Consider the following 25831-nt stretch of genomic DNA (forward strand, 5'->3'; position numbering starts at 1 on the left):
GGAGGAGCAAGTAGGAACTTCAAGTTTGAGTCTTCCAAATCATATTCTTTATTGACAAGGGATAAGTCATTCAGGAACTTCTGAAATCTATCATAGATCTCAGTTAGGGATTCATTGTCCCTTGAGTCAAAGTGCTCATATTCTTGAGTAAGCACTGTCCTCATGTTCTTCTTGATAGAGTTGTATCTTGGCACTTTACTTCTAAAGCATCCCATATCTTTTTTGTTATTTTATATCCAATGACTCTATTGTACATAACACTATCAAGACTATTGTGCAGGATATGTCTAACCTTAGCATCCTTCATGATTGACGAGATATCTTCAGGAGTGTAGTCCTTCCTATCTTTGTCTATCATCTTCTCTGATTCTCCTGCAACTGAAACAGCTACCTTCATTGGTTTATGAGGACCATCATAGATCCTGCTTAAGTATTCGAGCTCTGTGGCTTTTATCTCATACTTTATCTATTTAGATCATGTTAGTTTCGTGGTTTATTATTATTATGTTGTTATTATATTAGTTTATTGTGTTTGCGAGACCTCATTTTCTAACCCCGAGATTGAGGGCGTCACAAAAAGTATTAGTGAGTTCAAAATCACATGTTCTAATAACCAATCTGAAACACAAATCAAGCTCTTCCTATTTCTAACCACAGATTTTACGATTGGTGTAATTATAAATTTCTGGTGGCCAAACTATATCGTTCACCAGATTTTTTGAGTTTTGACCGGAAAAACCTTAAATTGAGCTATTGCTTGGATTTCGTTGATACAGATGTGTAGAATTGTTAATTTTGTGCACCTAATGATTTTTAAATATGATTTTTTTGAGTTGTTTTAGACTTTCCCGGATTTTTTCTAGTTATAATTTTCCGATGACCGAATTTTTCCGAGTAAGATTCTAACGGCCGTCAACATCTTTTGAATGGATGGATTTAATCGGGAAATTTTTAAAATTAAATGACAGAAAATATGGAATCTTTAGTTTAGATACTCAACCAATAAAATAACAATAGTTGAGTGAGGGTTCAATTTATTTTTCCTTTATGTAACCATGAAAATAAAAAAGAAGACAAAAAGTTAGAACATATACTCATTTATAATGTTATATAAGTCGTATTTGTCAAAAAAAAAGAAGAAAGAAAAAAGGGAAATACCTTTGGATTGGGTCCAACATAAGCAACTGTGCAGCATATTGCACCCCAGCCCAACAAAGACCAGCCCAATTGTTTATTGATTTTCGTTCTTATCATCCTAATTCAATATCTATTCAAGTCACGCCTCAGAAGCAGACCACTGTCAACGCACATTTTTCACTTGAAATTCCAAGACATATATATACACGCACCCATGTATGTATACTCCTGGCTTCGTTTCTTACAGTTTCATACCTGCTCCATTTTTCTTCATGTTCTTGTAAACTGGTGTTATTTTTGCGGATGCACACTATCTGTTTGATAAATGTCTAAATGAACATTTTCTTTTTCTTTTTGAGTTTTATCTATTTTGTTAGTTGCTTTGGTAGTTAGTAATCTGCAAATGTGAAATATATTATAATTTGAATGCAGTTTTCGACGAGTGCAAATGGCTAATTGCTTGTGTGGTACGACACTTAAGACCTTGACATTGGCAGCATTTTTCAGACCTATGGTGTCTAAGTCACTCACCCAAAAGCCTCCTTTTTTGTTGCTTACTAGGGCTCTCGCATCCCCGGCTATCCAAGCCGATGTTAATGTAGCTGCCCGGGAAAGCAGAGGTTTTTGTAATTTATAGAGAAATGAATATGTTTATTGGTTCAATTTCGAAAAGTTTGAAATTTTTGTATTGAGTTTTTCTTTGTTAAATGTAGTTGCAAGGCCTCAATGGAAGGCGGCGATTGATTTGAAATGGATTCGAGATAATAAGGCTGACGTAGCTCAAAATATCAGGCATCGGAACTCGGTTGCGAACTTGGATCTGGTCCTTGAGCTGTATGAGAGAATGTTGAATCTTCAAAAGGTTAGGGTACTTCTGCTACATTGGTAACTTCTTTTTTAATTTGTTGAAACCAAGTGTTGTGCTTTATTATGCCAAAGGTCGTGATTGATTTCTAACTATTTATTGCCAAATAACGTAAGTTTACTGTGTAAATTTTGGTCATCATTATTTGTGGGATGTACTTCATTTGAAATTTCCCGGACCTAATGTTATGTATTATACTAATATGTAGTCCGTAAGGGAGTTGTTGGTATAATTTTTTTATCCAAACTGAAATGATAAGCAATTTGTAGTACTTAGTGCTTGACCATATAAGTCAAACTTTTTGCATGGGCCTGCTTAGTAGTAGATTGGTTAAACTTTGCACTAAAGCTGACCTACTCACTTGATGTGCCACGAGCTCCGTAAGTAAAAATAAGATAGTACTGCAGAATTGTCGGGTTTCCATAGGAAGCCACAAACAGAGGGGCATGCTAACTTATGTTTGAAAAAATTTCCCTCCAGAAAGGGCTTAATTTTCTGTAAATTTGGTGCATCTGTGCGGGAGTTGCATTTAACAGTTACTCAAATTCCAAAAGAGCAATATTCAAAATAAGAGGGCTTCGTTTCTTGTATCGACTTATTTTTTGGGGAGGCATTTTAGTATATCTTTTTCTGTATTGAATAGTACTGATAAATTGATATTCAGTACCTCACAGATTAATATCAATGTTCACCAAGCGGGGATTTAGGTGTGCCGAAGCGGACTTTTTAATGTCGTGATGAGAATTATAGAGGCCTTAGAGAAGTGTATGTGTTTATTGTAGTGGATGCAAGGTGACAGATCAGCATCTTCAACCCGATGTAATAGCACCAGAGACCTTCATAAGTTCAATAGTTATATTTCGCGAAGGTTGAGGGCATTCGGGCTTTGCTATGAAAATCGGAGTTTTTGAAGCATGTTTGGTTTATATTATACATCTGTTTGTGTGGAAGGGGAAGGAGGAGGTGGAAGTGGTATCAGATATTAAATTCAGTAGGGGCCATTGGAGATAAAAACCACCGGTATACATACAAGGAGAAAAAATAAGGGAAAGTCTGATGAACTCTCTGGATAGATGATAATCATTATTGTGAGAAGCGCTAGCTTTACTTTAGAAATAATACTGCTACTGCAAAGTTTGTGTTTTTGTTTTGCTTGAAACCCTTTCATTCTTAACAAAAGACCTGATCGTTATCTTTTTTAATGATGATGTCATTAAACTGAATAAGTGCTTTTGTGGTAGGTATTCTATACATTAGTTATGGATTCTAACAGTGAATTTTTGGTAATATTCCAATACAAGTAATTCCACACAGGTTGAGAGGAACTAGTGTTTTTCTTTCTTTTATTTTTTTGTCTGTTGCTAATTGTTACTCGCAGATAGCAGGAAGTCGAACGGCTACGTGCCGAGAGGAATGCAGTTGCAAACAAAATGAAAGGAAAGCTTGAAATTTCCGAGCGTCAAAAACTAATAGAAGAAGGTTTAAACTTGTATGCCTTGTGCTTGTAGCTTTCTGTTTTTAGTATCTCACCAGAAGTTTCATAATTTAAAAAATTCAGGAAAAATTATAAAGGAAGGTCTAATTACAATGGATGAAGACCTACTTAAGCTGACTGATGAGCTCCAGTTGGCGGCACAATGTATACCAAATTTGACACATCCGGATGTTCCAATAGGAGGTGAAGATTGTTCAACATTGAGAAAAATGGTCCGTGCCTCTCTCTATATTTATTGTACTCCTTTCAAAATTGTCAATAAACTGTGTTTCTTTATTTTAAATTCTCTTTGTTCGTTTGTAGGTCGGTAATGTTCGTGAGTTTAGCTTTCCAATAAAGGATCATGTACAACTTGGGAAAGATCTAGATCTGTTTGATTTTGATTCTGCTGCTGAGGTAATTTTTTGAATTTGAAAGTATCAAGCATCTCTAGTATATTTATCTTCAGTTTCCCTCTTTTCTCCTTTTCCTTTCTTTTTTGATTTAATGTACTTTATCAGGTCAGTGAAAGCTCTAATCAGTATGTTTATGACGCCTATTGTAAACTCATATACTGTTTTGTACTGTGTTTGACTGGTCAGGTTAGTGGGTCAAAATTCTTTTACCTAAAGAATGAAGCAGTTTTGCTAGAGATGGCACTCATAAACTGGACACTATCTGAGGTCATGAAAAAGGGGTTCACGCCACTTACAACCCCTGAAATCGCGAGATCATCAGTTGTTGAAAAATGTGGTTTTCAACCTCGTGGAACAAATACCCAGGTAAATAGATGTAGTTCTCTTGATTAATGCACGTTCTAAACTTGTTAGCCCTCACGAGTTTCCTAACCCGGATCACCATAAATATTGTTGGTTTGGGCGTCATGACGATTTTAATTAGCAAGAATGTTTTTACATAATCTATTAATTGAATAAAATTTGTTAAAGTACAAAGTTTAGTATATGAATAGTTTCTTTGATATAGAGTTAGGCTTCACCTTAATAGTTTTGGGTTTCCTAACTATTAAAAAGCTATGCACTTGTTTTCCAAATGGTGTAAGCTGTTGAGAATGACATGGGGCAGTAAAAATGGCTTGTAAGAACATAAATTGTTATGCTTGTTTCTTATCGGAGTTTAATTATTGTAGTTACTGGTTAGTGGTTGACTTGCATATTAGACTTCTTGGATCAATGTTCTAAGAATGTGATAGTCATGATCAGAAAGAGAATTCTTTTACAATCCACTGTACTATATAAATACCCTTATTCCTGTTGTCATAATTAATATGATAAGAATAGTTTTTCTTTTTGTTTTTCATTGTCTTGGAGGCAATTTAGCTCAATTTTTTTGTTTGGGACTTGATTGTGCATTGACTTATTGTGGGTTCTTTATTTTGAGCCTATGTTTAGTCTTCCATGATCCCCTTATACCTACTATTCTAAGTTCTATGTTACACAAACTCGGCTGGAGGGTTGTAAACAAGTGTGGATCATTGGCTGTGAGAGTTGGGCACGGGGGACTGATTCAAGTGTCATTTTATCAATTTCAAAATGACAACCCTTGAACATGTATAAAATTGGACACGTATGTGGGGACCTGGGCCACTCGGCACACAAGTATCATGTATTTGTTTAATTAGTGTATATTACATACAAATAATTGTTGTTGCACTTTTCTTTTTTTGATGTGCATAACACGAATTAAGAGGTTAATTAGAAGAGAAGTCATCTACAGGTATCACTTCTAACAAATTAAACTTAGAGGGGCCTTAATTCTATTCAAATTGGACTTGTTGAGGGTAAACTATAAGATTGCATAATAATGTTTTGTACTCGAATCTGACATCAACATCCATGTCATGTTGTATCCCACGGCATGACTGGCACCAAATTGAAGAGTCCCGGTATGAAGCTTGTGAGACATCCTTGAACTTCTGTTTTTTATTATGTGGTTTCGCTGTCATGGAAAATGAGATGTAAAACACATGATACCTAAATTTTGCCTCAATATTTGGGTGATAGTTGCTATTCTTTTCGGGTTATGGTTTTCCATGATGTTAATTGGGGTTCATGTAAGATGTATAAGTAGACACTAGTACAAGACTTTCACTACTTCACTAATTGTTATTAATTGTGCAGGTTTACTCTATTGAGGGTACCGATCAATGCCTTATCGGCACTGCAGAGATCCCGGTTGGGGGAATGCATATGGAATCCATTCTTAATGACTCGTCTTTACCTTTGAAGTATGTTGCCTTTTCCCATTGTTTTCGTACAGAAGCTGGTGCAGCTGGCGCCGCAACAAGGTAACTTGATTGTAAAAGTATATGGTATCTAAATTTTGCTTAAAAGTCATTAATGAATAATGAAGTTTGACACCATGAGAAAACGAAGTAATGTTATGCAGTTTTATTTAGATTCTTCTAAATAGTAAGCTTGAAGGCTCAGTTTGCAGAGTTTTATTGTTGGTGACTGATTGCAAGATGATTTTGTGCACATTTATTAGTAACTATTATCTGTTCAGAATTGACAACTGCAAACGAGTGTAATGTCACAGCTGCTATAGCACCACAAAATAGCTTATTGGCACTTAATTACTCCAAACAGAGCTCCAACTTTTCTGCATTTTGTGTGATCTGTTTGAATTAAATTTCAAGAAAAAAGTATTAGTTCTTTGAAAAGATTATTTGACAGTAACATATGCTGCATCCTCCATCTTGTATTTCATAGTTTCGCACACAAAATGTTACTTTTACCTTTGAAATGGAGTAAGAACTAGTTAAAATCTTGAGAATAACTGGCGGTACTTATGGGGTACAGGGGTCTATATCGTGTCCACCAGTTTAGCAAGTTGGAGATGTTCATACTGTGTCGACCAGAGGAAAGCAATTCTTACCATGAAGAGCTAATTGGAATTGAGGAGGACCTCTACTCATCACTGGGGCTTCATTTCAAGTGGGTTATTTTTCACCATGTTTGCTTTTTCATATTCTCATGCTTATCTCAACTTAAAACAATGTTAAATCTCTTGACAGAACTTTGGACATGGCTTCATGGGATTTAGGTGCACCTGCTTACCGCAAATTTGATATAGAAGCATGGATGCCAGGCCTTGGACGATATGGAGAGGTATGTAGATTGTGGAATAAGAACAATAAGGACTGATATTTGAAGCCTATTCACTGTGGCGTCAAAGCAATTTTGGCTATTTTACTTTTGTTTTTCTACGCATTTCTAACAGATATCAAGTGCATCCAATTGCACGGACTATCAAAGCCGACGCCTTGGGATCCGGTACCGTCCGGAACCGACAAGTCCTAGTAAGGGGAAAGGGAAAAATGCTCCAACGCAGTTTGTGCACACCCTAAATGCCACAGCATGTGCAGTTCCAAGAATGATAGTGTGTTTGCTGGAGAACTACCAGCAGGAAGATGGATCTGTTATTATTCCTGACCCATTAAGGCCTTTTATGGGTGGGCTTGAAGTCATTACACCCAAATCCAAATAAGATGGACTAATTTGTTTATAATTACTACTAGAAACCGGCAAAACTATAATTTCACTTTTCCGGTCTAAACATGTGTGCATGGCCGCACGCTATAATTAAAAGTTGAACCTTCTGATGCAGCTTGTAGTGTTGATTGAATTTTGATTAATGTCTTTGGCTCTGCATTCAGTTGCATATGATTAAAAGTTGATTTTTTGGTGAAAACAAAAATCAAGACATTGCAGGAGCAGGAGCAGGAGCTGTCCCTTTCCTGGAGGACCGCATCCCAAAAAAGTTAACATAAAAACGAACATCTCCCCCGTCTTGTGTAAAATAATAAATAAAATTAACACCGTCTCACATGCAACTCTTTTTAGACTGCCACGAATCCTCACCAACATGCAAATATAACGCCACGTATCAATTGATCATGCGTCATCCTCTTAACTATACACAATTTCCTATATACATATATATTCTCCATCTCCCTTTGCCCACCTACAAATCTAAACCTCATAACATCCTTATTTTTGCAGTCTCTCTTTGTATAAATCAACTTGCTTACAACAAATTACATAATAACATCCCTTCGTATCAATTCCTTGTCCCATGGAGTGGTCTGCTCAAGATGCTACCAACGCTTACCTGAACACTCTTCACCTCGTAAGTCTTACTTTACACGTATACAGTTGCGGAACCAGAATTTCAAAATTATCTATACCTTATTCTCTCTCGGCGTAGATTTTATTTCCTAATTGATTTTTGTTTATGTATTTGCAGTGTAAGGAGAAGAATCAGAAGCGCAGTCTTGAAAACACACAACCACTCATTGAACCCGAATGCATGGAATTGATATCAGCCTTAGCAGCCGGAAACAAGGCCAAACTAATAGTAGAAATCACTACAACAGGCATTTCCTCCCTCACAATCGCGCTCGCGGTGGCTGCAAATCAAACAGGAGGCAGGGTGATTTGCATTGTGCCTCGCCGCGAAAACACCGAAAAAATCATAGAAAATCAACTTAAAAACTATGACAACATAATTGTTGATATAAAGAAAGTGATGAGATTTGTGATCGGAGATCCATGTGAAGTGATTAAACAATACAAGAAAATTGATTTTGCTGTAATAGACGGAAAGTTTGAAGATCATACGAGAGTGTTTAAATGTATAGAAATGAATTTAAAAGGGTCAGTTGTGGTAGTGAATAGTAAACTTTGTAAGAGAACTTTTGGTGAAGTTGTTAAGGGGAATAGATCAGTACTTGCATCTGTGGTGACATTGCCTATAGGAGAAGGAATGGAGTTGACGCGAATTGGATCTTCTGGTAGAGGAGCGTACCGAAAATCTAGAAGGTTCTATGTGGTAGATGAGAAAAGAAGCTGCTGAATTCTTTATTTTTTTTTGATGCCTTGATGTTGTGTACGTGTGGTTATGTAAATTATGAATAATGTTTTAGTGAGTTTTTGGATTACTTAGGATTATATATATTTGTTCGAGGTTATTCTTGAAAAAATAAGAATTGGACAAAAAGGTTTTCAAAGGAATAAATTAAAACTCTGAAATTACAAATGAATAATGATAGTTGGAAATCAGAGGTCTCGTTATATCTCAGATTGTATTGATTTTATAATATCTTACTGAAGATGACAATATAGTAAAATAATATGAGCTTTCCGCTGGTACCTCGAGCGGTTGTTATTAGGGCTGAGCAGAAAAATTGAATGAAACTGAAACCGAACCGAAACCGATTAAAATTGAGCCGAATAAAATCGAACCGAATTGAAACTGAAAAATCGAACAGTTACTAGAAGCTCGGTTCCGGTTTTAGAGTTAAACCGAACTGAAAAAACAGCCGGGCTTCTTCCTCGAGTCCTGTCATGATCGCGCACTCGACGAAAGAGCATGGAACAAAAAAAATTTCAATGAAATGAAGCCGAAACTGATAATTATAATAGATTAATAAAATAATTTATATATTAATATAAATATATATAATTGTAGATATATAAATTAAAAAGATATTAATATATATTTTAAGAATTTTTAATTTGGGCCAGTATATATATTATCTCAGATTGCAGATTGCAGGGTTTATAAATTGCTTATGAGAAATAGAAATGCTGGTGGTGGTAATTTTCGTTTTGTATTACCACTCTTGCCTCCCTGTTTTAATATGGTGCAAAGACTATGTCTGTTGTTGGAACTATATTGCTAAAAATATAATGGTTGAACTCATGATTAGTCCGAATGAAACAACAGGGGCTATATTAATACTTAAATTAGTAGATAAGTTTGTATTATGTGTATATTGTCCAATTTAATATTTTGAATTCAAGTGCTATATTTCCAAGTAGGTCATGCTTCGTGGTGAATGCAAAGGACAGAGCCAGAGAGGGGAGGAGAGAGAATGCAGGAAATAGATCATGTATAATGAATTTAATTGCACTTCTTTTGGTTTCCAGACAATGTTATTTTATAATATATCACTTTTTATTTCAATACTTGTGAAAATTGATATAATGTTGTTGATTTTTTTATTCAAGCAAACTATTTTTATGGAAGTTTTAATAATTTTTTTTGTCGATTTTAAAATCGAAACCGAAAAATTAAAACCGAACCGCGATTTTTAAAACAGAAACCGAAACTGATGATACCGAACTGTGCTCTCCCCTTGTTGGTTATAGGTCCAACAAGGCCCATCGAACGAAGGCCCAGTAAGCGGTTAAGCTACTGGGCCGAAGGACCTCCAGGCCCGCATAACGAAGGCCCACGGAAGCCCAGGCCGAGACCCACTACTCGCAGACCGTTGAACAGAACAAGGGACATAACGCCCCCTTTTCACTCCCTCCTTAATGATTGGTAACAGCTGGACATTCAAGAGGGAATTGGGTATAAAAACCCTTGTAAAGTAAGACAAAACATACACACATTCTCGTAAACACTCTGCTTTTCTTGTATTATTTTCCTACCTTTACAGCCAGATTCTGATTCTCACACCGGAGGTGAATCGGGGGTACAAACCCTCGCATTCTCTTCACTTTCAGGTACGGCCGAAGTCACCTTCAAGGCAGCCGAAGCCTGTTCAAACTACCGAAAGGACGTGGGCGCAACATTGGCGCCGTCTGTGGGAAATACAAGAATTACAAGCTGAGAGCGAGACTATGACAGAAATAATTCATGAACATTCACCGCCGTCTGGTTTCACCGACAAAGGACAACCATCCTCCCTAATCGACGAGGACGGGGTTATTACACTAACCCCTGAAGAAGAGGCCTTACTCCTAAAGATCCGGGCGGAAAAGGCCGCGGAGAAGGGTAAGACCAAAGTTGATCAGAGTGACAAAGAAGCGGAAGCGTGAGCCAAGAAAAGAGAAGCTGATGCGCTCCGGTTGAAAGCCCTGCAACTGCAGATGGAGGAAATTGAACTGCAAGAGCGAACCTTGAGGGAGACGATGCGGGCCGACGAGACCGGCAGAGCGCATAAAGATAGAAGGAAACGTAGGGCGTATGACGAAGAAGATGAGTCTGACTCTGATTCGCATCCCCGAAGGAAAAGGACCAAACAACCCTTTTCTTCTGATTCAGATGAGGAGCCCGATGGATCCCGCCTCAGGCTCAATCGCTTAGAGAAGGCCCTGTTCGGTGATAGGAGGCCCGATCGAGAACCTGTTGTGACACAAGAGATTGAGCTATACTGACCCCCTCCGGGCGAAGAGAGACAATTCCCTAAGATGAGCGAGTTCAACGGGAAAGGAGACCCCGAGGACCACTGTGAAAAGTATGAACTCCTGATGGCTGGGATGGGCCACAATGATATTATGTTATGCAAAATGTTCAAAACTTATCTCAAAGGGTCTGCTTCGATGTGGTATAAGTCCCTAAAACCTCGATCCATCGGGTCCTACGAGCAGTTGAAGAGAAAGTTCTTGAAGTATTACTCGCACCTATGCCGAAAGGCGAAGGATACTGAAGCCCTGGTCCACTGCTGACAGAGGGCGAATGAAGAGCTGGGGGATTATCTCGCTCGGTTCAAGGAAGAAGCGGGGATGGTCACTAACCTGGACAAGATTAAAGCAATGGGCTTCTTAACGGCGGGGCTAGACCCCTATAAAGGTAAAAAACTTCGCTCATCTCTTTACGATTTCCCCCCAAAATCCTTGAATGATATATATGTGAGAGGCGAGAATATTCGCCGAAAGATGGAAAGTATTGGGGGGTATAAAGAGTCAAGGAGGGATGACCGATCAAAGCGAGCCGACAGATATGAGGGCTCAAGATCAGGATCTGACCGGAGGGATAGCAAGAAAGAAGGAAGGAAAGAAGTAGATCGTGGGGCCGAACGGCGTCGAGATAGAGATTCGGCCGTGTTCACTCCTTTGAATGCGCCGATCTCCAAGATTCTCCATGAAATAAAGGGCAAGCCAGGGTTCGTTCGCCCCGCCAAGATGAAGGTCCCGAACCACAAGAAAAACCCCGATAAGTACTGCGACTATCACAGAGACAAGGGGCATAACACCGATGAGTGTTATCATCTCAAAAAGCTCATTGAGCGCATGATCAAAGATGGCGAGCTTAATCAGTTCGTCCGAGATCTGAGAGATAGGTTGGGCCCAAAGGAGAACCCAGAGGAGGAAATAGAGGCCGATAAGCCAGAGCGAAGGGACATGATAAGGGGCAAAGTAAAAACTATATCCGGGGGAGCATCCTGGATAAGGATAGTAAGACAGCAAAAAAGAAGTATGCCCGACAGGTGTACAACCTGTATCAGTTCGGACAAGCCAAGCCCCATATGCCCATGACCTTCAGCACCGAAGACTACGAGGATGTCATTCTCCCGCACGAGGATCCTCTAATCATCAATCCTATTATCAGGCAGAATAAAATATGGAAAGTAATGGTGGATACAGGCAGTTCGGCCGACATACTGTTCCACAAAACCTACTGCAAAATGAACTTGACTGGAGAGCAACTAGAGCCTTGCAACGAGGCTCCCCTTTATGCCATCGGAGGGCATCCCATTCAGTTCGAAGGAACGATTACTCTACTAGTCCTCCTTGGCAAGTTGCCGTATACCGTTGAAAAGCTGGTGAAGTTCTATGTAGTTCGGATCGAAAGCCCGTACAATGCCATATTCGGCAGGCCCTTCCTATCGGCCTTTGAAGCAGTGGAGTCTATACCCCACCTTAAACTTAAGTTCCCCACTGAGAAAGGGGTAGGAGAAATGAGAGGCGATCAGAAAACCGCCCGAATCATAATGCTCGAAGACCTTGAGAGGGATCAGGAATACGAAGGGCCGGATGGAACCGGGAAGAGGAAGCGGGCAGAGTCTGAACCTAGCGGAAGCCGGGAAACATTAAACATCGAGTTGGAAAAGTTTGGGGCCGATCTCTCGAGCCCAATTGCCGAACCCGCAGCCGAGACTGAAGAAGTGGAATTGTACGCGGGCCATTCGGGAAAGATGGTTCGGATTGGGAAAAATATGGGGGCGGATCTGAAGGCAAAGGTAATAGCTGTCATTCGGCAATACCATGATGTGTTCGCCTGGGGGCCGGAAGACATGCCCGGATTGGATCTTAAGACAACAATGCACTGCTTGAATGTGCAGCCCGAGGCCAAGACGGTAAAGCAAAGGAAGAGGACATTTGCAGTCGAACGACAGAAGGTAATAGAGACCGAAGTGGAAAAATTGTTAGAAGCCAAATTTATCGAGGAAATTCAGTATCCCGACTGGTTAGCCAACGTGGTAGTTGTCAAGAAGTCAAACGGGAAATGGAGGATGTGCGTGGATTACACGGACCTCAACAAAGCATGTCCGAAGGATCACTACCCCTTGCCTAATATCGACCAACTGATAGACGCGATGACAGGATATGAGGTACTCAGTTTTTTGGACGCTTTTTCTGGTTATCATCAAATTTCTATGAATGACAGGGATGTGCCCAAGACAGCGTTCATAACTCCGAAGGGGACTTATGCTTATATTAAAATGCCCTTCGGACTGAAGAACGCTGGAGCCACATTCCAGCGAATGGTGAACAAGATCTTTAAAGAGTAGATCGGAAGGAACATGGAAGCATATGTGGATGATATGATAGTAAAATCAATATTCCAAGACCATGCCGAAGACCTAAAAGAATGCTTTGAAACGCTCCAAAAAAACAACATGAGGATCAATCCGAACAAATGTACCTTCGGAGTCTCTAGTGGAAAGTTTCTCGGGTATATGGTCAGCGCCCGGGGAATAGAGGCGAATCCAGAGAAGATCGAAGCAGTTATTAATATGGAGCCTCCCAAATGCGTCAGAGACATCCAGAAATTGACGGGCCGGCTCGCCGCTCTTCGACGTTTCATTTCCCGGTTAGCCGAAAAGGCACTTCCCTTCTTCGCCGTGCTCAAAGGGTCAAAGAATTTTGATGGGGGCCCGAATGTCAAAAGGCGTTCGAAGAAGTAAAATAATATTTGACAAAGGCACCACTCTTGATGAGGCCCGATCCGAAGGAAACTCTTCAGCTTTATCTAGCCGTGTCCGACAGAACTCTGGGGGCCGTCCTTGTGAAAAACTACGAAGGTAATCAACATCCCGTGTTCTACGTGTCCCATGTCCTCAAGGATGCAGAGACAAGGTACCCCAACGCCGAAAAATTCGCATATGGGTTGGTTATGACCTCCCGAAAATTGCGACATTATTTCCAAGGCCGGACGATCCAAGTTGTCACCAGCCAACCTCTGAAGAAGATTTTGACTAGGCCCGAAGCCTCTGGAAGAGTCGTAGCATGGTCCATCAAACTTGGGGAATTTGATATCGAGTACGTTCCCCGAACAGCAATTAAGGCCCAGACTTTGGCCGACTTCTTGGTTGGATGCACATTCTCGGGCCCGAAGGATCTTTCACTTGACGAACAACTAATCCGGATCCCAGGGAAGTGGAAACTCTTTGTCGATGGGTCGGTAGCCGGAAAAAAGTGTGGAGCCGGCTTGATCCTCTCCAGCCCCGAAGGATTCGAGATATGCCAAGCCATAAGATTCGACTTCCCTTTGACAAATAATGAGGCAGAATATGAGGCCCTCCTCACAGGGATGAAGCTGGCCCGAAGCCTCAAGGCGAAGCACCTAAGGGCCTTCAGTGACTCCATGCTGGTTGTAAAGCACTTTATGGGGGAATATGAGCAAGGGGATCCCCGTACGAAAGCCTATGCTTCCAAGGTACGTGATGCTTCCTTATCATTTGAAACCTTTGAACTAAGTCAAATTGGCAGATAAAACAATTCTACGGTAGACGCCCTTTCCAGGCTAGCTTCGGCCGAGACACAGAACTTAACTGGTTCTATTTACCTCACCGAAGACAAGACGCCTTCGATCGAGAAGAAAGAATGTCTTGAAATCCACCAGGGGAGCGACTGGATGACCCCCTCAGGAACTTCCTGGAGAAAGGCATTCTACCACCCGACCGAAAGGAAGCACTGAAAATTAAATACAGAGCATCAAACTACACAATAATTAATGGACGGATGTATCGCAGGTCGGTCAGTCAACCCCTTCTACAATGTTTGAACAACGAAGAACAGCAACAAGCCCTAGAGGCAGTGCACGAAGAGATTTACGGCGAACACCTGGCTGGTCGGTCGCTCGCCTTTAAAATTCTCCGACAGGGATTCTTCTGGCCCACTCTGAAAGCCGACGCTAGCAACTATGCAAAAAGGTGTGTACAGTGCCAGCTATTTGCCACTATCCCGAAATAACCCCCAGAAGAAATGACCTCTGTATTAAGCCCTATTTCATTCGCAGTATTGGCCGTGGACATAGTCGGCATACTACCAACTAGCACGAAGCAAGCGAAGTACTGCATAATCGCCATTGACTACATAACTAAGTGGGTCGAAGCCTGCCCTCTGTCATCTATAACCGAAGAAGCCGCGAAAAAGTTCTTCCTCAAACAGGTCATTCTCCGATTTGGCATTTCGAAAACGTGCATCTCAGATAATGGAACTCAGTTTGTTGGGAACAAATTCCGCAAGTTTCTGCACCATTTCGGGATCGAATAGAAATTTAGCTCAGTCGCCCACCCACAAGGAAATGGGGCAATCAAAGCGGCAAACAAAGTGATATTTCGAGGGATAAAAAAGAGGTTGGGCGAGTCCAAAGGAAGATGGGCGGAAGAACTCCCTTGGATCTTATGGGCTTACCGAACCACCCCTAGGACATCAACGGGAGAAACTCCTTTCAGAATGGCCTATGGAACTGAGGCCCTAGTTCCTGTCGAAGTGGGCTTGGAATCGTACCGAATCGAGACCTACAATGTGGAAACTAATAGCTTCGGGTTGAAGGCGAACGTAGACTTACTGGAGGAGGAAAGAGAAGCTGCACATCAAAGGAACATGAGGTATTTACTACAAGTGGCACAACACTATGACTCCAATATGAAGAAAAGGTCCTTCGGAGTAGGAGACCTAGTCCTAAGGAAGTTGGCCGCATCCATGCCGGCCAAACAAGGAAAACTCCAGCCTAACTGGGAAGGGCCCTATAAGGTGATCGAGGTCATTCGTCCCGGTACATACAAGCTCGAAACATTGTCAGGCGAAGCAATAAAAAACACTTGGCATGCCAGTCGCCTTCAAAAATTTTATCAGTAAGAAATTTCTTGAAAGTTTGTATTTGAATTATATGAGAAGAATGTAAACAATTGGACTATAAATAAAGATGCATTTCATGTCAAATTTCTTTATTTGCACGTGCTGCGGCCGCCGAGTATTATTTGAGGGCGATCCCGAAGAAGATAAAACCCCTCGGCCGCCGCCCTTGTCTAGTTTGTTAATTGAACACGACGTAAGGGGCAATCGCCCAAAATTCGAACATCCTTCACTACACTATTATGACTCAAATTAAGCATGGTACACACGAATTAAGGGCCTTAAGGAGCGATCCTAGAATAACGCCCTGTCATTCGTCTCCCCTCATTCATTTGATACCAGGAAGGCCGAAGGAACCCCTGTCCCGGGGTAATCAAAAGAACATGGTCCTTCGCCTCAATCATGTGTTCAAAAAAGGACCCAAAATTAGGTCTAGGGGCAATTCCGATGAAGAACTCCTCTTGGATGAATGAACCATGACATGCTGATCTAGGGACAATCGCTGAAAGATCAGCATCCCTCTTCTTTCGCCTAAATTGAGTAAAAAGAATTAACAGCCCGAAGTCACCTTCGACCTTTAACCCTTGGGGCCATAGGGGGTAGTAAGGCAACAATTCATTAAGATCGTTAAGGTGAATGAATAAGCCGAAGATACGATTTATTTTATTAAAATTGTTAAAATTGTTGAGGCAGACAAAGCCAAAGATACAATTCATTAAGATCGTTAAGGAGAATGAATAAGCCGAAGATACGATTCATTTTATTAAAATTGTTAAAATTGTTAAGGCGAATGAAGCCAAAGATACAATTCATTTTATTAAAAAAGATCGTTAAGGTGAATGAATAAGCCGAAGGTACGATTCATCTCATTAAAATCGTTAAGGTATCAATAATGTCGAAGAGGCGATTCTTTTCAATTGTTAAGGCGAATGAAGCCAAAGATACAACTATTAAAAGCAGTAAATAAAACAATGCTGATGAAAGATGAAAGATGTATTAAAATATAAAAGCCCGAAGGCTAGTTAAATTACAAAAGCTCGAAGGCAGGACTAATTATAAAAAATAAAAATACAAGTCATAAAGATGAACGAAGAATGCCGCTGCAAGAGTTGGGTATGACCATGGAAACACCAACGACAAACTTCGCAACAAGATCATCTTCCGTCATGTCAAGCACCTCAGTGCTAAAGGCTTAGGATTGAGGGTCTTCATCCGAGAGCTCTTCATCTTCACCGGAGGAGACAAGAGGGACTTCGACTGCTGGCCGACCGATAGGATCCTTCAGGCTGTCGTCCAGCAACTGCTTATAATCCTATTTCAGGCCATGAGCCTTCTCCAGGACATAGTCAGCGCCGAACTGGAAGCAGCGCTCCTCCGTCCGGTCCAGCTGCTTCTGCTTTTTCCGAAACTCCTTTCGGGACCTCTTCAGCTGGACGTTCTGGTGGGAGATCCTCCGGTTCACCTTCTCCAATTCATTCTCCAGCCGGGATCTGTCCTCCTTCAGCGCAGTGGCCTCGACCTCGTTCTGGGATTTCACCCTTACGAGTTCCTCCTCAGCCGCTATAGCCCTCCTCTCCAACTCCTTCACCTCGGCCATCCGAGTCTCCATGTCCTTAACTTTATCCTCCACGACTGCGGCCCAAGGAGCAACCTGCAAAAAGAAGACAAAAAACATTACTAAAAGGTGCCGAAGAGAAAAAGATGGGCGAAAGATAAAAAGGGGAGATTTAAAAATGTACCAGGGACAGGAAGGACAGAAGCTCCGTGCAGGCCTCGGTAGTAGAAGCTGAAGCGAAGGTCGGAAGATCGACCGGAAGCTGGAGGTCATGGCATAGGTCCGAAGCCACCTCCTTTGTGGATTGCCGGGCCGGGTACACAATGTGGTCGGATGTGAGCACGCCCCATCCTGGGAGATAAGAGCGCACAATCCCCTCCTTGCTCCGGGTCCGCTTGGAAGGGTTTCCCTCTCCCATATACTCCAGGTCGTCCCCTTCCTCGGCCTCAGAAGCCACAAGAGATTGGCGGGGCGACGAAGCCCTCTCGGTCTGAGCCCTCTCGCCTGTGCCCTCCGAAGGATCTGGCTAGCCCTCCGGTCGGAGACCTTCTTCACCGCCTCCTCAGCCGCCCTGGCCTTTTTCCTCTCGATTAAAGCCTCTCTCGAAGACACTGAAATATAAAGGGGAAACAAGTCAGTCCAAACGTATATAATCGAATGCATAACAAGGAAAAACAAATATACCGATGATGGGACAAAACTAATGAAAGAAAAAACAAAGGAAGAAGTTTTGTTACCCCCACCCCACAAGCTGAAGAGCCAGTCTTTGTCCCGAAACTCTCCGGGACCCAAGTTCTTCACATTGACGTCCACTAACGCCGTATAATTCGCCTTCTCCTCCAAGGTCAAGATCGGCATAAGAAGCAGCGAGGGATTCACATCTCGCCAAACCGACATGGCGGCCAACCGTGGACCGCTCACATAATACCAATGAGTGTGAGTGGATTTGTTGTTTGAGTTGGTCGCCGTCCAATCAGGTCGCCCTGCTCGACGGGCGATGGTGTAAAAACCGGGACTCTTCGGGTTCTTCCGAAAGTCATAATGGTACCAGAATATGCGAGTGTTGGGTGCGATCCCGGCGTGAAGACATCTGTTCTGGAAACAGTTAATATGGATGAACCCATTCGGGTCTATCTGTCCGAGGGCGATGCCCATCTGGAAGAAAAGATGCTTGATTAACTTCAACGGAGGCACCCTTAAGCCACACTTAAAGGCCGCTTCCGAAACCCCTACGGCGCAGCCTCCGTATCCATCCGGCACCCCGGGGGTATCATAGATCCTTTCGCCCTCCCTCGGCGCATACAACCAACAGAACCCTCGAGGGACGGAATATCCATCGTACATCTGAACCACGCGTGTAATATCCGGGATATATCGTGTAATTATTTTTGATATTATTATGTGTGCCCAGTATCTATTCTGTGAGTTAATTGTAAGTGTTATCTGTACTTGAATATTCAAAAATAATATTAATTGAGTATTTTAATTTTTTATATGTCCAAAATAAAATATAGATAATTGTCATATCTTCCTAATTATTTTTATGTTGATTTATGGATTTATAAGAATCATATGAAATTTCTAAAATCTTTTTCCGGGTAATTAAAATCTATTTTATAAAAACGGGAACCAACCGACGTCAACCGTTGTTACGTTTTTGGAACCCGAAACTCTTCCGAGAACTCCTTCCTAACCTAATTGTAATATTTCGAGTATTTTTCATGTTTCGACTTTTTCGATCCGGCTTACGGTTTGTCCTGCGCGGGTCCCGGCGCAACATTTTCGATACAATATTCGTTTCGGTAAATCAATAAAACCCGTATTTTCGATAAACGGGAGCTTTTTATTAAACTATCCCAATTATCACTTCGTAATACGTGTAACCAGGCGCTGAGACCAAGACCGCAGTACAAATTATACTGATTTGGGTAATTATCCCGAAAACCGATACCGTTTGGATCAGTTTTTACAGATAAACGTACTGTTTTATATCCGGAATGATCCAACGGGATACAAATTTTCCGTAATTATAAATAGCCTTTTACCGTATTTTATTTCGTATCAAAATCATTTGCAGATAGTTAATTATATAATTTTCAGAGAAAAACCCTAATTACATAAACCGTTCTAAGAATCAAACAGCAAAACGAAGGCGTTACCGATCTCTGTTTTTAAAGCTTGAGTAACCAAAACGAAGGATTTGAGGTGTTCTATCAGATTCTGAGCTTTATTTCACTGCAGAAATCAAGGTTATTTTTCTAAAAATTTATTTATTTTTGAATTTATTTTATTAAAAATATGAATTTTTGTTCGGATGATTGTTTGTATGATTTGATGATTGCATGTTGTAGAGCTTGTTTTCCTGATGATTTTCATATGTCATACGTCTGATTTGGAGTTCAATAACATGTTCAAATTTGAGTTTAATTTTCGAATTTCAAAATTAGGGTTTATAACCCGTATGAATGTTCTTAATTGAAATTTGGGGGTTTCTTATTCTGTGATAGATTGATGTTGTGTTATAGTGGGTTGTGTTCTCTGTGAAATTTGCAATCTAGTCGTATAAGTTTCATGAACCAACGAGGTCTGTAGAGAAGGGAGTTGTGTTTTGAAGTTTTCCGATGTTCGCCGGAAACTGGAAAATTTTTACGGCCAAATTCCGGCCAACTCAGGGATTGTTAGGATGAATTGATTGCTTGGTTGTGTTCCTGGTGTTGTGTAGATGTGATCTGGAGGTGATGGTGGCCTGAGCATCCCTGGAACGTGTTCTCCGGCCATCCCCGACTGTTTTCCGGCGACCCCGTGGAAAATTACAGTTTAGTACCTATAGTTTTGAAAACGATGCAGTTTGGTCCCTGTAGTTTCCAGACTTTGCAAAAATTGGATTTCTGTTTTAAAAATGTTTAAAAATCATATTTCCTATTTATTTTTATTATAAAAATTCGTTTTTAATTTCTGAAAATTCTAAAAATTATTATTTTAATTCCGAAAATTATTTTTAATTCACAAATAAATCTGAATTAATTAGTTAATTAATTTCAGTTAATTTTTAATTGATTAATTAGTCAATTAATTCGAAAATTAATTGATTAATTGATTTAATTAATTATTAATTGATTTTAATTAGTTATTTAATTAGATTTAATTATTTAAAAATGATTTAAAAATTCTGAAAAATAGTTTCGAGCTTTAAAATATTATTCTAAATTATTTCCAAGGCTTGATAATTATTCTAAAATTATTTCGGAGCCAGAATGGGCCAACCGAACCCTGTTTATTAACCCGAAATTGATCCAACGACCCGTTTTAATTTCGAAAAATGTTTTAAAAATCATTTTAAATACCCGGAAGCATATTTATGACCCGAGACTTCTTTATAGATGATATGTCATTGATTACGTGATATATTATGTGTTATACGTGAGCTGTTGTTTGACTATCGGTCTATATATTCGGTGTTTACTTGGTTATTGCATAGATTTCAATCCGTTAATCGGATTTGGGTAAAACGAAGGGTAGATAGAAGTATGTGTTGAATAGAATCCTGTGAGTTGATGATTGATAGATGCTTATGATATGTGAGCAGAAGAGGCAAGGCGTAGGAAAGGGAAATAGGTAGTTGAGGAGTAAGACGATTGTGATTGAAAGCAAGTGCAGGATAGTAAGCTAATATCAGGCAAGTGTTCTGAACTTTCTCGAGATATTGTAATTCTTGATAGTCTTGTTGACATTGCAAGTGCTTTGAAGCACGGAAACCTAAATCCTGATTTCAGTTATTATGCTTGAGCTATGAACCATATTCTTTCTAAGCCATTGATTATTGTATACCCAAACACGAACCACAAATCTACGATACTACTCCACAAATACATACGAACTAAATACCAGACACTGAACTGAATTATTATATACTCAATCCATGATATCTTATGCTTTGAAAGACCAAATCCTTGAAACCCTGAAACGTTGTTTCCTTTGTTATCCAATTCTTTCATTACCCAGCATTCAAGCTTTGAAAGTACCTTGTTGATCCTTACAAGGATTGAAACCCTTTCATTGTTAAACATTTATTGTTGTTAATGATTTCGGTTATTGTTTATTATTGCATATTCTGTTATTATGTTAGAATTGGATTGTTTTTATAAAATTATGGACCAGATTCGTGGTCAGACCATATAATGGTCAAGTTAGGCCAATGTGTGCCTTGGACCCAGTAGTTAGAGCAATGCTGTGTGCCTTGCTCGGGGTTAGTGCGTGACTGATCAGCAGCCTAACCTTTGTTTTAAATTAAAAGTATAATATCCAATTCTAAATCATAATCCATTGTTCACTTGATATCATAACCATATTCACCTGATGATTATTATTCTCAGTTTTGTCATTGTGACTTGCTGAGCTAGTTAGCTCATTTGTGCGATGTTGTTTATATTCTTTCCAGTTAAAAAGGAACCAGTTGGTAAAGAGGATCCCCAGTCCAGCGCGAGAGCTAGGGGTTCAGGTTGAGAAAGCTGAGCTAGTAGGCTTCTTTTGGAATAATTTAAGTTTGTAAAAGTTTGTAATAATGTTTAATACTCAGTTTGAATTTGAAATAGTTGGGATTTGAACGGTTTATAATATATTAGTGTGTTTGGCTTGTGTGCATACTTTAACCTGTTGCGGTCCGTGGTGGTTGGTAAGTAGGGTCATTGCATATATTATTATTATCTTTATTATTGTTATAAGCAGGTTATAATTAAGGTGTGTGTGTGGACCCCAAACTTCTGACCCGGGTTTGGAGGGCGCCACAGGTTTGGTATCAGAGCTACAGGTTATAAGTCACTGACACAAGCCTAGGTTAACGGGAATGGGTAGAGGGTTAGGATTATAAGTAAGGCATAGGATGATAGAATGTTGAGAGGTTGAGTGTTTCGGTATATCAGGTATTAGTGTAAATTGCGTTATGGTACGAGATTCTTATATTACGATATGATTTCAGATAGCAGAGATGGCCGACTATTTTATTCCCGTATCAGCTGATCACTCAGAGCCTTCAGTTGGAGCACCAGCATCGGATCCACGTCCTGTGATTCCACCAGTATTGGCTATTCTACCTCCACCGGTATTGCAGCCCGTACCATTGCAGGCTATTCCACCTCCAGGCATGAGGCCATCTGTCAGAGGACCCCCACCTGCTGATTCAGGCTTTACTAGTCATTCAGTCACAGGAGTACCTTTCCAGTTCTCTTCCTATCCTGTCCCATATCATCAGTTTGAGGCTTGCCTTATGGAGCAGCGATTCCTACAGGGTCAGATCCAGGAGTTATTGCATATCATGCGTACCAGAGAGATGGGGAGTGGTGAGAGGCGACTTAGGGAGAGGCTCCAGGCGTTTCGTAGAGCAGCTGTTGTGAGGATTGCTGAGGCTACACATGAGGACATCACCCCTGATTTCCTAGTGGAGTGGGCTAAGTGGGTTCTAGAGGAGCTTGAGGAGATAGGAGGTCCAGATTTGCCATGAGCCAGAGATTCTGAGATGGAGATGCTGAGCAGTGTTGTTATGATTATGTAGTATGTATAGTAGTGTGTAGTGTGTATCAATAGACTTTTGAGTTGTATTTATAGACTAGCGATGTTAACTAGTGAGTAGGTTATTGTACCCTTTTGCTTTTACTTTCGAAGCGTCTTTACGCTTGTACTACCCTAAAACTTTTGATCTATATATATCAGTACCTTTTTCCTTTCCAACACTGTCATTTACTTTATCGCACCTGTTTTACTTTACCTTATTTATTGCACCAGTATACCCTGTGATACCATGTGCCCTATTTTCCATAACTGTTTATATTCTGTAAAGAAGCATGCAATTTATTTAGTCACAACTGTTTTCAAAAAGAAATATTTCTGTTTTGCAAAACTATTCTTTTATGTAAAAGATTTGATTCAAAAGCTAAATAAATTGATTGATTCTTTACAGAAAATGCCTCCAAGAAGAAATACCCGCACCAACACCCAGAATGAAGAAACCAACAACAACAACAATAACAACCAAGATGATACAAACCAGAATGTGAACCCAGGACCCATGGACCCAGCAATAGCCCAGATTCTTCAAATCTTGGCCCAACAAATAGTTCACCTGGCACAACAACAGCAGAGACAGACCAATCCCCAGATAACTTTCAAAACTTTTCAGGCAATAAACCCACCAGAATTCAAGGGTTCCTTAGAGCCAATTGAAGCAAATATGTGGTTAAAGGAAATAGAAAAGGCATTTGCCTTGGTAAAAGTGAAAGAGGAGCAGAAGGTTGAATTTGCAAGTTACTATCTGAAGAATGAGGCCACCTATTGGTGGGAGATGGTGAAGACATTGGAAAGCACAGATATTATTACTTGGGAAAGGTTTAAGGAATTCTTTTTAGAAAAGTATTTTCCTCAGTTTGTTCAGGATTAAATGGAGCTGAAGTTTTTAGAATTAAAGCAAGGGAACATGTCGGTAACAGATTATGAGGGGAAGTTTGAGGAATTGTCAAGGTATGTGCCGTCGTATGTTGATACTGATAGAAAGAAAGCTAAGAGATTCCAGCAAGGCTTGAAGCCATGGATCAGGGGGAAGGTAGCTATTTTTGAATTGGATACCTATGTCGGGGTTGTACAGAAAGCTATGATCGCAGAGACAGAGAGTGAGATGTTCCAGAAAGAAAAGGAAAGCAAGAAAAGAAAAGTTGAGGGAAGTGAGGGTCAGTCACAAACAGGGAAGTTTCCAAATTTTAAGAAGGGCAAGTTTCAGCCAGGGAGAAATTTTAATTTCAAGAGACAAAATGCAGGAGACGGAGGCCAGGGCAATCGTCCAGCTAATGTGAATCAGCCGAATCAGTTGAGATTAACTTTTCCAGATTGTCACGTATGTGGAAAGAAGCATGGAGGAGTTTGTAACAAGTTGAATGTGGTATGTTTTAAATTCAACCAGAAAGGGCACTACTCGAGGGAGTGCCAAAATCAGCCAGCAAGAGAGCCAGCAAATAAGGATCAGCCTATCCGGAATCTAGCAGTAAAGGTTCTAGCCATTGGATTTACATGCTTTAAATGTGGAAAGCCAGGACATATGGCCAGGGATTGCAAGACACCAGCCCCAGTTAGTAATGCATTGAGAATTATGAGATCTACCCCAGCAGTAAATGAGACTCCAAGGGCTAGAGTTTTCGACATGTCAGTGAAGGATGCTATCCAGGATACGGATGTCGTGGCAGGTACGCTTAATGTGAATTCTTTATGTGCCAAAGTGTTAATAGACTCGGGAGCAACTCGATCGTTTGTTTCACAAGATTTTGTTAGTAAATTAAACTGTCCAGTTGAGTGCTTAAATGAAATAATGACTGTGGAATTAGCAAATCAAGAACGTGTAACTGTGAACCAAGTTTGTGGAAATTGTGAGATTGGGATTTCTGGTAGTAAGTTTTGTGTAGATTTGATACCATTTAAGTTAGGAGAATTTGATGTGATATTAGGGATGGATTGGTTATCTAAGCATGATGCTCAGATAGATTGTCGAAATAAGAAAGTAATGGTGAAAACGCCAGACGAAAGAATAGTAACGTTCAAAGGTCAGAAATAAGTAAAGAAGTTCTTAACGATGATTCAAGCCAAGAAGTTACTACGGCAAGGATGCGAGCATTTCGTAGCATACGTGATTGACAAAAGTCAGGAGCCAGCAAAACTTGAAGATATCCCAGTAGTGAATGAATTTCCAGACGTATTTCCCGACGAATTGCCAGGACTTCCTCCAGATAGAGAAATTGAATTTGCGATCGACTTAGCACCTGGAACAGAACCAGTATCCAAAGCCCCGTACAGAATGGCGCCTGTTGAGATGAAAGAGCTAGCAAAGCAATTGCAGGAATTGTTAGAGAAAGGAGTAATCAGACCCAGCGTATCCCCGTGGGGAGCCCCAGTATTATTTGTCAAGAAGAAAGATGGAAACATGAGACTGTGCATCGACTATAGGGAGCTCAACAAGTTGACAATCAAGAATAAGTATCCGTTACCCAGAATTGATGATTTGTTTGACCAATTGAAGGGAGCCAAGTATTTCTCCAAGATCGATTTAAGATCGGGATATCATCAACTGAAGATCAAACCAGAAGATATACCAAAGACAGCTTTCAGAACAAGGTATGAACATTACAAGTTTTTAGTGATGTCTTTTGGATTGACCAACGCCCCAGCAACGTTTATGGACCTGATGAACAGAATTTTCAAGGAATATTTGGACAAGTTCGTTATAGTATTTATAGACAATATTTTGATCTATTCAAAGACGGAGGAGGATCATGCGGAACATTTAAGGACAACTTTGAAGATTTTAAGGAAAAAGAAGTTATATGCTAAATTGTCGAAGTGTGAGTTTTGGCTACAAGAAGTTCAGTTCTTAGGACACATAGTCAGTAACGAAGGGATCAAAGTGGACCCGACAAAGATCGAAGCAATTACGAATTGGGAGAGACCGAGAACACCCACTGAGGTAAGAAGTTTCTTGGGATTGGCAGGATATTATCGACGATTCGTTCAGAATTTCTCAAGGATTGCCACACCATTAACAAAGCTTACACGAAAGAATGAAAAGTTTATATGGAACGACAAGTGCGAAGAAAGTTTCCAGGAGTTGAAGAGGAGATTAATCACGGCACCTGTTTTGTCACTTCCAGACG

At 40.3% G+C, this 25831-nt stretch overlaps 3 protein-coding genes across 5 annotated transcripts; all 3 read left to right on the forward strand.

Annotated features, from left to right (window-relative positions):
- The first annotated feature begins 1216 nt into the window (after positions 1-1216).
- Positions 1217-8446, forward strand: LOC141712631 (serine--tRNA ligase, chloroplastic/mitochondrial). Of its 3 annotated transcripts, none has more exons than XM_074515640.1 (13): positions 1283-1353; positions 1570-1604; positions 1699-1757; positions 1851-1999; positions 3381-3481; positions 3561-3709; positions 3801-3893; positions 4079-4258; positions 5615-5781; positions 6296-6430; positions 6511-6604; positions 6717-7625; positions 7743-8446. In XM_074515640.1, the coding sequence occupies exons 5-12, from the start codon at positions 3433-3435 to the stop codon at positions 6981-6983; spliced, it is 1134 nt and encodes a 377-aa protein (XP_074371741.1). In that variant the 5' UTR covers positions 1283-1353; positions 1570-1604; positions 1699-1757; positions 1851-1999; positions 3381-3432; the 3' UTR covers positions 6984-7625; positions 7743-8446. The 3 variants fall into 3 exon arrangements, with proteins under 3 accessions (XP_074371739.1, XP_074371741.1, XP_074371740.1); XM_074515639.1 differs by having other exon boundaries at positions 1284-1353; positions 3388-3481; XM_074515638.1 differs by having other exon boundaries at positions 1217-1353; positions 1570-1757; positions 3388-3481.
- A 3314-nt stretch (positions 8447-11760) lies between these two features.
- LOC141714454 (uncharacterized) lies at positions 11761-13020 on the forward strand. The gene has a single exon (XM_074517973.1). The coding sequence runs from the start codon at positions 11761-11763 to the stop codon at positions 13018-13020; it is 1260 nt and encodes a 419-aa protein (XP_074374074.1).
- A 425-nt stretch (positions 13021-13445) lies between these two features.
- On the forward strand, positions 13446-14601 carry LOC141714455 (uncharacterized). The gene is made up of 2 exons (XM_074517974.1): positions 13446-14168; positions 14485-14601. Exons 1-2 carry the CDS (start codon positions 13446-13448, stop codon positions 14599-14601), a joined length of 840 nt encoding a protein of 279 aa, XP_074374075.1.
- The last annotated feature ends 11230 nt before the right edge of the window (positions 14602-25831 follow it).

The sequence above is a fragment of the Apium graveolens genome, chromosome 3 (genome assembly GCF_009905375.1).
Source record: "Apium graveolens cultivar Ventura chromosome 3, ASM990537v1, whole genome shotgun sequence".
NCBI lineage: Eukaryota > Viridiplantae > Streptophyta > Magnoliopsida > Apiales > Apiaceae > Apium > Apium graveolens.